This window comes from Sceloporus occidentalis, unplaced genomic scaffold (genome assembly GCF_023333645.1).
Source record: "Sceloporus occidentalis isolate IW3139 unplaced genomic scaffold, rSceOcc1.0.p SCAF_5, whole genome shotgun sequence".
NCBI classification, from domain to species: domain Eukaryota; kingdom Metazoa; phylum Chordata; class Lepidosauria; order Squamata; family Phrynosomatidae; genus Sceloporus; species Sceloporus occidentalis.
Genome location: NW_028316985.1, coordinates 3,146,408 through 3,158,773, shown reverse-complemented (window position 1 = coordinate 3,158,773; position 12,366 = coordinate 3,146,408). Strand labels below are relative to the sequence as shown.

Genomic DNA, 12,366 nt, shown 5'->3' with positions numbered 1-12,366 from the left:
CAGGTCACTGAAAGACTCTTTAAGTCTGTCATCTCTGCTGCTTTCTCTAAGACACAAGTAACTCTTTTGGTGCATTTCCAGCTCTGGAAACCTCAGGAATTGGACTAGGAGGATAGTGGGAGAGATATATCTTTAATTTTCCACTGATATTAAACAGTCATTCCTTAGCTCTTATTATGGAGCTATATGTGGATTCATTGCCTTATGCTTGGCCAGCCTACATCTTACCATGCAGCATTCTTTTAAACTCATCACAGCAAGCGGGAAACTGAAGAAAGGGGAGCCAGAAACCATAAATTGCCACATTTTCCCCACCGAAGAAGGCGCATTAATGCTAGTAGTTGCTCTTGAATTTATTGCCACATTCACTACATCATATAGCTCCCCTGAATTAATTTATACATGCCCAGCATTATAAATGAATCCCTGGAACTTGTCCAGCTTGTGAAAGTTGTTCCTGCAAAAGTTTAAAATGTCTTCCCTCTCTCCGTCTGAAAGCACTTGTAATTTTAGCACTGATCCAAGTCATTAAATGGACGACATGCACACATACTTTTAAGAGTAACCTTTATTCTTGGTTATAAAGCTGTGCTTTAGAAGTGGTTTGACTTAATATGGCCATTTCCTTGAAAAATGATTTGTCAGTACAACTCACATTAGAAAACAAACTTTCTTACCCCACAGTAACAGAGAGAATACATGTGTTTTTGTAACTTGTGCGTATCCTTGATAAACGGCAATAGACATGTGCAGTATTTGTCGTAGAACATGCTGCTACAATAAAATAAGTATTAGTAATGAAATTCCTTTTTCCAAACATGAATCGCCCCCCAGAAAAGATAAAATCATTTTTTAAAGAAGCTTTATGTTTTTGAAGATTTCAGCAAAAAGGCCCCAGTCTCACATTAGCAACTTAAAGATAACAAGATAATTTCTGTGTGCAGTTGTTTTATTGGAGCTGACAGCATGCATATCTGGCTCCCAGTTACACCAGTGAACCATGGAACAGTTTTTGGCCTGTAACGTCCACACAGCTGGCAGGGAGCTAGATATATGAACTAACCTTTTATATAAAAATGTCTGTATGTTTTTTCAGACGTTGGCATAATATGCAGAAGTCCTTTTGTGCTTTTAAGAGGTAGCATGGAAGGGGCAGGGAAAGAAAATCCAGTTTTTAAAAACAACAAATTTTCATACTGGTGGGGTGGAAGAAGAGGAAGAATTAAAATCCTGTCATTTGCATTTTATACAGGAGAAGGCCTTGCAGTGTTTCACATTGTGCCAGTAAAAATGTCTCTCTCTCTCTCTCTCTCACACACACACACTATAGATTTCCAGTTAACCAGTTTAGGCTAGCAACTGGTTTTAGCTACCTTGGGCCACTGGACAAGAATTGAGTTTGGCCCTATCTCTGGGTGCATCTACACTGTAGAAATAATGCAATCTGACACTACTTTATACTCCATACTATGGAATCCTGGGAGTTGAGGTCTTACAAGGTCTTTAGCCTTCTCTGGCAAAGAGTGTTGGTGCTTCACAATACTAGAAACCCTAGGATTCTGTAGGATGGAGCGATGGCAGTTTAAAGTGGGGTCAAGCTGCATTATTATCCACTGCGCAGATGCACTTTCGGTCACAAATATTTCTCCACTGGCCGCTATATAGCCTGTGCTTGTGGTATGCACAAAACACCAAGCAACAGTCCTGGGACAATCCCATGTATCACCACTTGGAGGCAGATTTTGTGATTTACAAAAATCTCATTAAGATTTGAACAAGTAATTTTTCCAACATGTAAAAGTGGAAAACAAGGAATCATTGAATGGAAAATTGCATAAAATTGTTCACACTGCATGCATACTCTCTCTTTCTCTCTTTTACACACACACACACACACACACACACACACACACACACACACACAGATCCCCAAACTAAATTTGCAAGTATTTCTTCTCTCTTTGAAGAACCACTCCCATAGTACAATTTTCATGCCTAGATAACCTACAAGGTCATCTCTGGCACATTTAAACCAATTTCTAGGAACCATGGAGCTTGATTTCATGAGAAGCAAGCTAGACATGGTGTGCTATAGGTTTGCAAAAGTGCTCATTTGCTCAGCATCCAAATACTGAGTTGTGAACCACGTCTTGGGAAACATGGCATATGCAATGACCCTGACACCGAAAGCAATCATGGAAGGAAATGTAAGGATTTTAAAAATATACTGTTCAAGACAGGACAGCATAAAATAACTCAGCATAAGACTCTCTGCTACTACTGAGAGCTACTGATTTGCAGTAGACAGAAGTGAGGTGCACCAAGGGATAGGAAGGATGGGGGCATTGCATTTAGGTTGCCTAACATTTCAACTTATTGTAAAAGGTTTCCTGCCAGACCTAAGGGCTTGCAAACATGGAAGGATCTCCCTCCCACACCCCCCAAGATTCAGCACCAATTTTCTGGAAAGACTTAAGATGGCATTTGGTTCAGCGCAAGCTTCCTAGCCTGCTATCACTGATAGTGCAACAGTTCTTCCCAGCGGATCGGCTGAGAGAAGACTTCTCTCTCCAGCCACAGTTCGTAGGAGTAATGGAAATCTTCAGGAAGTTCCAGCTGTTGCCCCAGGACACTCTGCAAACAGTTGTCCACTGGAGCAAATTCAGAGTCCTGGGGTTTATCATACCTTCGGCTGTTAAAAGCCTCAATGTTGGCTCGCAAAGTGCATTCTTCGGCTTGGAAGTCCCAAGGCCGGGCGTCTATATCTATGTTATCAACAAAGAAGAGGAAAAAGTAAGACAGCTTTCCCTAATAATAGAAAAAGGACTATCATATATACATGACCGTAACTCGAGAAATGTTAGTATAAAAATGACTTTGAACACCTGGGTCAACTTACCCATGGGCAATGCTTGGGTTTGGAGGGACCACCAGGGAGTCCATGAGGATTGTTGGAAAGCAACCCAGCAAATTCCTCCTAACTTGAGGTGTGCAGAGGCTGGACCACCCAGCTCAGGGGAGAAGGAAGGAGAAAGCTGAGGCTGCCTCTGTGCACCTCAAGCCAGGAAGAGCTTACTGGGCTCTTTTCAACTACTCTATGGTCCTTCATCCCGGCAACAGCATGGGCTTCCCAAAAGTCCCTGAAAAACCATCTAGCGTGATCACCTCAGATCTGGCTTCTGGGAAGAGAGGCTCTAGGGAAGAGACTGTTGAAAAATAACCCAGCAAACTCCTCCTTGCTCAAGGCACATGGAGGTAGGCTCTAAAGCATGAAGGCTTTGGCAGTGGATTCTGGCAAGGTGGAAAGTTGGGCTTAAGTCCCACTTTTGGGGAAATGGCAGGATATATAATAAAGTGATTGACTTACCTAGATGGACCTTGTTGTCCCTTCCAATTTAGTGGTTTCATAAATAAACTCAACAGGTCATCCTAAAATCTACCATTCAGGTTACTTGAAAAGATTTCTTATACAATCAGTTCTTGTAATGGACAAAAGAAACCACACTCCTTTCATGAACACTGGTCAACTCTTATTAAATTAGTTATGCCACACTTGCCCAAACCACTATCAAGAACTGCTGACTTACAGAGAAACACTTTCTGCTTGAAACCAACCCCACTGTGAAATGTTGTGTTCATCCTAATTGTACAATGTCACCCAGATAACTATCCTAATGGAATTGTCTGTTAAGTGTCGCTTATATGTGTTTTTCTGTTATCACATATCTTAAATCTATTTGAACATTTTGTTGTCATTGTTGATTAGTGAAACTGAATTAAATAAACATGCATGAGCGGTCAGTATGGCTGGTGCTGGGGGATAATGGAAATACAGTCCAAAAAACTAACTTTTCCAAGCCTGACAAAGGAGTCCCACATCAGTGAAGACCACCGTCAATCCTCCAGTGGAAAGGAAGGTCTTTGCAACACTCACCGTTCCCATAAGCCCAATCGTCATTCATGCGGTGGCGCACTTTCTGGTAGATGGCGGACATGGTTTTCATGTTGCTCTTCCTCCACTGGCGCCCAAGGTACTTGGTCTGGATCTTGAGCAGCTTCAGGACATAGAGCTGCAGCATGGCTTGCTTCACTTTCAGAGCCCGTTTCAGAATCGGAGCAGACTTGAAGACCACCAACATCTGTCAACACAACCATCAGGTAAAAGGAGGTAAAACAGAGCTCTTTTTTAAAAAAGCTCAAACCTAACACATTAGGAATAGCTTCCTGAGCTGACTAGCTTGGAAGGTGGTGGATTCTTCTTCTTCTTTTGCAGGATTTTAAACAGACGTTTAAAAGCCACCTGTTTTAGCTATAGTTTCCTGCACTGGCAGGGGGCTAGACTCAATGACTCTTGGGACCCTTTCCAATTCTAGTTTTATGATGCTACGATTTGTATAATGTAAAACATGTTTGCAGGAAGCAAAAGAAGGCTTGCAGTAGCAGAATTAATAGTGAGATACAATACATTGCATTTTCTACTTTGCTGAGCTGGTATATAGGTTGTTGTTAGATAATGCTTGGAAGTTACTTTGTAAAAGTAACATCTCAAAAGTTACTAAAACAGTCATTTTGGAGTTACATTTTACTTTGCATGTTTTTTATTCAACAACAGAAAGGACAACATGGACCAACATTCGAACATGTACAGGTCGAGTCTCCCTTATCCGAAATTCTTGGAACCAGAAGTCTTTTGGATTTGGATTTTTTTAATTTTGAAATACCTGTACATATTTGTGTACACATACATAATGCAATTATCTTGGAGATGGGACACTAAACATGAAATTCATTTTTCACGTACACCTTATACACATAGCCTGAAAGATATATTATACATAATATTTTTAATAATGTTGTGCATTAAGTTTGTTTATATTGAACCATCATAAAGCAAAGCTGTTGCTATCTCAGCCACCTATGAAAACATATTTGGAATAATTTGGATTTTTCAATAAGAGAGACTCAACCTGTACCTCCATAATTATAAAAACACAAGGTAATAGTTATATTGCAAAAGGAGTGAAGTTAACCCTTGTTAAGTTAAGACTGTATGTAATAAAATTTTTTTATCTTGGTTGGAAAATGAAACAGAAACACACACACACACACCATTGTCCTGGAATGTTTCCACTTGGTCAGTTTGTTGAGGATCCTCAGCAGGTTGATACAGGAGAAAAGGTTCCTCCAACAGAACTGGTTGTTTTCCCCAGTTTCCTGCAACCAAGGGAAAGGACATTTCAAAATTATGATAACGCATCTTAACAGTTTACTGTTCTCTCCAAAATAGCTCTCAGAAACAAATCTCTTTGGGCAAAACACTGGTACAGAGTTTGCATTCTCTGCCTTAACATACCCAATTCTAAATCCTATCATTAGTCCTGACAAGAGTAGGCCCACTAAATCAGTAAGATTTATTGATGTATTGTCTCTCTGTTGAACTATTAATTGAATACGTCTACTCTACCTATCTAGATCAAGGAAAGCAACTGTGCCATTCTATACTGCTTTGGTCAGACTCCTGTGTCCAGTTCTGGGCACCACAATTCAAGAAGGATGTTGAGAAGCTGGACCGTGTCCAAAGGAGGACAATCAAAATAGTGAAGGGTCTGGAAACTATGAAGCCCAATAAAGAGCAGCTTAGGGAGCTGGGTAGGTTTAGTCTGCAGAAGAGAAGATTAAGGAGTGATATGATAGCCCCATTTGAATATCTGAAGGGATGTCATGTTGAGGATGGAAGAGGCTTGTTTTCTGCTGCTCCAGAGATTAGGACAGGAGCCAGTATGGCATAGTGGTTTGAGTGCTGAACTAGGACCCTCAAGATCATCGTTCAATTCCCGGCTTGGCCACGAAACCCACCGGGTGACCTCAGACAAGTCACGTGCATTCAGCCTCAGGACAAGGCAATGGCAAACATCCTCTGAACAAATCTTGCCAAGAAAACCCATGATAGGTTCAACTTAGGGTTTCCATAAATTGGAAACAATCTGAAGGCACACAACAACAGCAGAGTCTAGGACAAGGAGCAATAGATGCAAGCTTCAGGACAAAAGATTCCACCTAAACTTCAGGAAAAACTTCCTGACAAAAAGAGCTGTTTGACAGTAGAAGACGCTGCCTTGGAAGGTGGTGGAGTCTCCTTCTTTGGAGGTTTTTAAACAGAGCCTGGATGGCCATCTGTAACAAGGAGTACGTCTTTGATGGAGTCTTCCTGTGTGGCAGAATGGGGTTGGACTGGTTGGCCCTTGAAGGTCTCATCCAACTCTAGGATTCTGATTCCCTTTCCAAGCTGAGAATTTATTTTAAAAACAGCAACCCATAGGGGAGCTCACACAAGGCTTCATATCAGTGTAAAAATGTGCCTCCATTTCCTCTGGCTGCCATAGCCTTGGCAAAAGCAATACCTTCTGCTAGAGAAGAGAATGAAGCATTGTGTATGCCAGTGGCCATTATTGGTGACTCCATGTCAATGGGGCAATGAATGCACTCCAGGTTTTAAAGGAGCTCTTCAAGAATGCTGAAATCCGTTCCGTTATAGTAGTCCAAAAGGGACATAACTAAGGTGTGTATTATGTTTATGCCCTGGAATGATGTCAGGGGGTGAAATCACTTCCCTCCTCCAGCCCCACATTGCCAGTCCAATTCAAGAGAAAGCCAAGCTCTGCTTTCTGACTAGGAAAGGGGTTTATGTGAGGACTTTGGATGTAAGAAGTCCCCTTGCACAGTCAAGAAATAACAAATCTTTGTCAGTTTGTGAGAGCCAGCATTGTGTAGTGGTTTGAGTCACTATGATTCTGGAGACCATGATTCAAATCTCCATTTGCCCACAGAAACCTATTGAGTGACCTTGGGCAAGTCACACATTTTCAGCCTCAGAGGATGGCAATGGCAAACCTCCTCTGGATAAATCTTGCCAAGAAAACCCCTTAGGGCTGCCATAAGTCCTAAATGACTTGAAGGCACACAGCAACAAATGACAATTTGCATGAGGCACCACTAGAGTTCGCTGCTGCTTCAAGGGAAAGGAAAATTTGGGAGGTGGAATGTGATTTTTCCCTGTCCCAAAAATCTGCACAGTCTATACCAGAAGACATGTTGAGTGGGGAACCCATTCATCTTAGCAAACAGATCTGCTGGTGGGTTGTTTCCAGTCTTTTCTGCTCCAGAGGGCCATTCCAAGGAACCAAGTGTGGACTGCAGAAGGCTCACATAGAATCACAGAATTCTAGAGCTGGAAGGGACCACAAAGGCCATCTATTCCAACACCATTCTGCCATGCAGGAATACACAACCAAAGCACCCCTGGAAGATGGCTATCCAGCCTCTGTTAAAAAACTTCCAAAGAAGGAGTCTCCACAACCTTCTGAAATACATCAATTGAGGCTTCCTAGGCATAAATTTCAGGTGTAGAAATCAGTGACAGCTTCTGCATCAGTGGGATTTTAGAATCTGCTCTAAATTCTATTCCAAATTCACAGTGCTGAATCCGTTTTGGGAATAGGGTTCAGAATCCAGGATGCATTGTTTGTAATTTGGACTAAAACCCAGAGCAGATTCACCATACATTGCCTCCCAGTGAAATGGAAGCTACCAATCCAAAATGTAAGTGGAGCAGGCAGAACAGAACAGAAAAGCACACAACTCAATTTAATTTCTTTTAATAGACAATGATGGGAACTTATTTTTCTGGTCACTGGCACTGGCATCAGAAGACAGCCCCCCTCTCTAGTGTCACAGATTCTCCCTCAGGGTTGTGCAGCGTAAATCAAAATGGCAGAGTTCTGCACTGATTGTGCCACAAAACCCTTCCACTTAATGGCAAAATTACACAATTTAATGTACAGCAGGCCCTCTACATTTGCTGGGGTTAGGGGCACAGGATCCCCATGAAAGTGGGAAAATGCAAATAACCCCCCCTTTCTTTTTTCACCTGAGAACATGTCTCTAGGAATCCTCCAGTGCAACTCTATGGTCAACATCCACCAGAACTCGACCACAGAATTGTGCTAGACAAATACCTGGAGATTTCCCTAGGATTTTCTAGGTTTTCCATCGCAACTCTATGGCCAACCTCCAAGAGAGATGTTCTGGAGGACTAGGGATTCCTAGGGAGGACTTATTAGTCAAATCCATGAATAATCAAATCTGCAAAAGTCAAAGCCGCAAATGTGGAGGGCTGTCTGTACAACCAAGGGCTTGACTAAACCAGTCAAGGAGGTTGCAGCATTTGTTGTTGGTGACTCATTGACAGAAGAGCTTTGCCACAGGGGTTCATGCTTTAGTTACCTCTTGATTAGGCTAATATAATGCACTCTGCATGGAACTGCCCTTGGAAACTGTTTGGAAGCTGCAGCAAGTGCAAAACGCAGCAGCCAGACAGATGTCAGGCATGCATTTTAGAGACCATATAACATTGTTCTGCAAGAACTGGATTCCCATTTGCTTCTGAGCAAAATTCAAGTGCTGGTGTTGACCTAACAACCTAAGGCCAGCATATCTGAAAGATTGCCTCCTCCCATATGAGCCTGCCAGAAATTTGCCAACAAAGCTCTAAATGACTTGGGGGCCAAAATATCTGAAAGCCCAGCTTCTCCTATATAAGCCTTCCAGAAATTTAAATTAAAGAAATTTAAGTTAAAGAAATTTGGCCCATCTCTTTCAGGCTTCCGGCAGGAAACCAAAACAATGGTGTTCCACATGGCATTCAGGGTTGACTGCTGTCTTAACTTTTCCAAACTGGATTCTAGGATTTACAGACAAAGCACTCTCTGAAGATCTCAGCCACAGATGCTGGAGAAACATCAGAAAGAAACTCTTCCAGAACATGGCCACAGAGCCCGAAAAACTCACAAAAAACTATGGATGCCGGCCACGAAAGGCTTCAACTTCAGATTCTAGGATTGTTTTTCGGCTGGTTTAGGCATTTTTAAAGAGTATTTTAATGTGTTTTAAAAATGCCTTTATCATTGTATTGCTTTAATTGGTTTTTATGTGTTACTCACCTTGGGAGACTTGCAGGTTGGGAGGCAATATAGAAATACTATAAATAAACTATGAATCAGCGTCAGGCTTTAGCCTAAATTTTACAGATGTTGTCCAAGATGATGAACACTCTCACGTAACATAGGGGCATCAGGGTTTAGTGTAACAGTTGTCTAAGTTACCGGACTCTATCCCTCAAATAAGGGATCAGTCTTCTGTCTAAACTTCATAGGAACTGTCAAAGGTGTTAAGCCCTATCCTTCAAATAGGTTCCCCACTTTCTATAGCTCCTTTCAATACTAGAACCCAAAGCGGACTCACTTCCCCTTGACATGGGATGCCGGTGTAGCCGTCAGCCACCACTACTGTGACTTGTATGAAAAATGTCAAAATCCAGTTCAACCTCACAACAATTTTTGTCAGCCATCACAGTGTTCAGCCCATTTTACAGGTGGAAACAGAGGCTGCAGCTGTTGCATTTTGTCTGGATTGCAAAGAGTAATTCTTCTTTTCCTTACCAAGCTTTCAGCATTGAGTTCTGGCAGGTCATGGACAGTACAGAAAGGATAATCCAGGACAGATATGCTGCAGGAGAGAGACATGGATCACTTCATCGCTATTATGCATCGTTGTTAAAGTATCTATTTTTAAATCACTTGTCCCTTTGCAGGGGGAAAGGGAGAGGGGCCGTTCACACACATTGTACCTATTTTTGGCAGTGATGTAGGACATGATATTCTGGTTGAAGAACTTCAGAATCAGTGGGATGCAATTGGCAAAGACCAAATGCTGGGAGACATATTCAAACTACAAAGAGAAGAGCAGCCAAAATGTTAAATGGGATAAAATGTCTGAGAAGAGAGCACGCAGTCTGGGGGTCCTAGGGAGCTGAACTATATACATAAAAAAATAACTTCCCCACGCTTGGTTTGAGACTCAACCAGATTTATGCTGTGGCTCAGAAGACCATTTTTTGAGGCAACAAAGGATTCCCAGGGGTTAAAAATTTTCACCAAATGCACCTCCCACCGTTATTTAGGCCCAGAAGAGGCATTTATTTAAAACAGGAGGTGACTTCCAGCCACTTCTTCTTGTTTAAAAGGGCCTAAAATGAATCAGGCATAAAAACATAGTGAAAATGCCTTGGAGGATGTTTGGAGACAATTAGGGGACCAAGAATGCAATAAAGAGCCAGAGTGGCATAATGGTTTGAGTGCTGGACTATGATTCTGGAAACCAGGGTTCAATTCCCAGATTGGCCATGAAACCCGCAGGATGACAAGTCACACTCTCTCAGCCTCAGGGGAACTCCAATTTAGAACTAAAATGACAAGAGGGTTTCCTGAAGAAACTCCCACAAAGGAACAGGGAATTAGCGATGGAAAAAGAAGCTTTTTCACTGACTTCATGCTTCCTGATGCCAAGCTCACCTGATAAATGTGGTTCAACTTGAAGTGTTTCAGGAGCAGGAGCAGCAACGCGGAGATGGCTTTGACGATGATCTCTTTGTGCCTGTTCACATCAACCCCCAGCTTCATGCTCTGAAGGACTGTGATGCTGAAGCCCAGAAGAGGGGAGAAAAAGACAAAGAAATCAAAAGCAGCCCCATGGTTTGGACACAGGGAGATCCTGTCCCACCTGCAGAAGCTGATCGAGGCTGGACAAAAGGAGTCCAGACTCCCAGCTACCCACCATTGAACATCAAGGATGACAAATCCCATCTGATCTGTTAGCTAGTCACGTGGGGGACTTTTGATTACTTTTCTGGCTTGGCTGAAATGATCTAGTCTGTAACTTGTTTTATTTATTTATTGTTATGCCATCTTTCTCCCAGAAAGGGACCCAAGGTGGCTCAGAAGATAAAAACATTAAAAAAACTACTAGAAGAATTTAAAAACAATTAAAATAATCTAGTTAAAACAACAATAGCAATAATGCTAGACTACAAATCCCATCACCCTTCATCACAGGCTATGCTGGCAAAGGCAGATGGGAATTGGGAGTCTATGAACGTACAGAGGGCCCTTGCTCTACTACACTTCTAACTCTTACATCTTTTGTTTTTAATATTTCAGAAAGCACGCAAACCACTATCTCTAAATATAGCCTTTCACAGAAAGAAAGAAATCTTTGGCCTCGGAGAAGTAAGGTCTCAATTCACATATAAGATTCCCTTTGACTGAGAGCTTCAAATGACCATGTGTCACTGGCTGGTCAGAATGTGAAAGAGAAGCTGTCCAATTTTGATTGTTGGGTTCTGTCTCAAAGTTTGACTTGCCAACAGTTCAGAAGGCACTTCCCAGGATTTCAGCCTTGTTGGCATCTTTTAAAACCTTGTTTTGACAGATGTCAACTAAGAAGTCTCATAAAACTGACAGTCATTTGATCTGTAAGTCCCAAATAACCCATACAGGAGCAACACTTTGGAAGATTATTTTTTGGATGGCAGTTCCCACAATCCCCAAGCCAGCCATGGGAACTGTCATCCAAAAGAAGTAAAGTTTCCAACCTCAACACTGATCACAGATTATTGGGAAAAAATGAAATATCAATGGAGTCAAGGGAATTTTCATATGTGGGCCTTGGACTCCAGTTTTGTGGCCTCTGAAGCTCTCTACTAGTTCCCCAGTTTGTTTGTTTTTTAAAATGGCATGATTTATGGACAATTTTGCCCTCAAACCATCCAGAAAGCCCTTCGAAATCCATTAAAACATTAAAAATACCCCCCCCCCTCACACACAAGCTCCTGTAATGCCTGTTTTTTAAAATGATGATGAAGATGCCAGCCTGCTGTAGTGGTTTGAGCATTGGATTATGACTCTGGAGACCAGGGTTCGAATCCCAGCTCAGCCATGTAAACCCACTGGGTGACCCTGGGCAAGTTACATGTTCTCAGCCTCAGAGGAAGGCAATGGCAAACCCCCTCTGAAGAAACCTACAGAGAAAACCCTATCATATCCTTTTGTGTCATGTCTTTTTAGATTGTAAGCCTGAGGGCAGGGAAATGTCTATTATCCCCTCTGTTGTAAGCCGCCCAGATTCTCAGTGATTAGGCGGCATATAAATAAATCCTATTATTATTATTATTATTATTATTATTATTATTATTATATGTTCACCTTAGGGCTGCTGTTAAATCGGAAATGACTACATGACACACAACAACTATTATTATTATATTTATTTATATCCTGCTTTGTTCCCAAAACTTGGACTCAATGAGGCTTACCATTTAAAACTAGAATTTAAAACATCCAGAAGTGAGCATTAAAATAGAATGTTCTCCTCTGCAGTGCCTCTCAAAGCCATGGCCATTTTGGGAAAGACTGCAGAGGAAAATGGAGGTATTTGTGCTTGCTGTTGGGGTGCAACTTATGGGGAGGAAGA

At 41.8% G+C, this 12,366-nt stretch overlaps 1 protein-coding gene across 1 annotated transcript in view; it reads right to left on the bottom strand.

Annotated features, from left to right (window-relative positions):
• Nucleotides 1-407: 407 nt before the first annotated feature.
• STRIP2 (striatin interacting protein 2) overlaps nt 408-12,366 on the bottom strand; it is a 42,033-nt gene continuing 30,074 nt past the window's right edge. Inside the window, exons 16-21 of the mRNA XM_089527392.1 lie at nt 10,410-10,536; nt 9,686-9,786; nt 9,498-9,564; nt 5,110-5,214; nt 3,935-4,139; nt 408-2,765 (exon numbers count right to left, since the gene is read on the bottom strand). Of these exons, the coding sequence (XP_089383518.1) occupies nt 2,515-2,765; nt 3,935-4,139; nt 5,110-5,214; nt 9,498-9,564; nt 9,686-9,786; nt 10,410-10,536 (856 nt within the window). The 3' untranslated portion in view covers nt 408-2,514. The remainder of the gene's footprint in view (nt 2,766-3,934; nt 4,140-5,109; nt 5,215-9,497; nt 9,565-9,685; nt 9,787-10,409; nt 10,537-12,366) is intronic.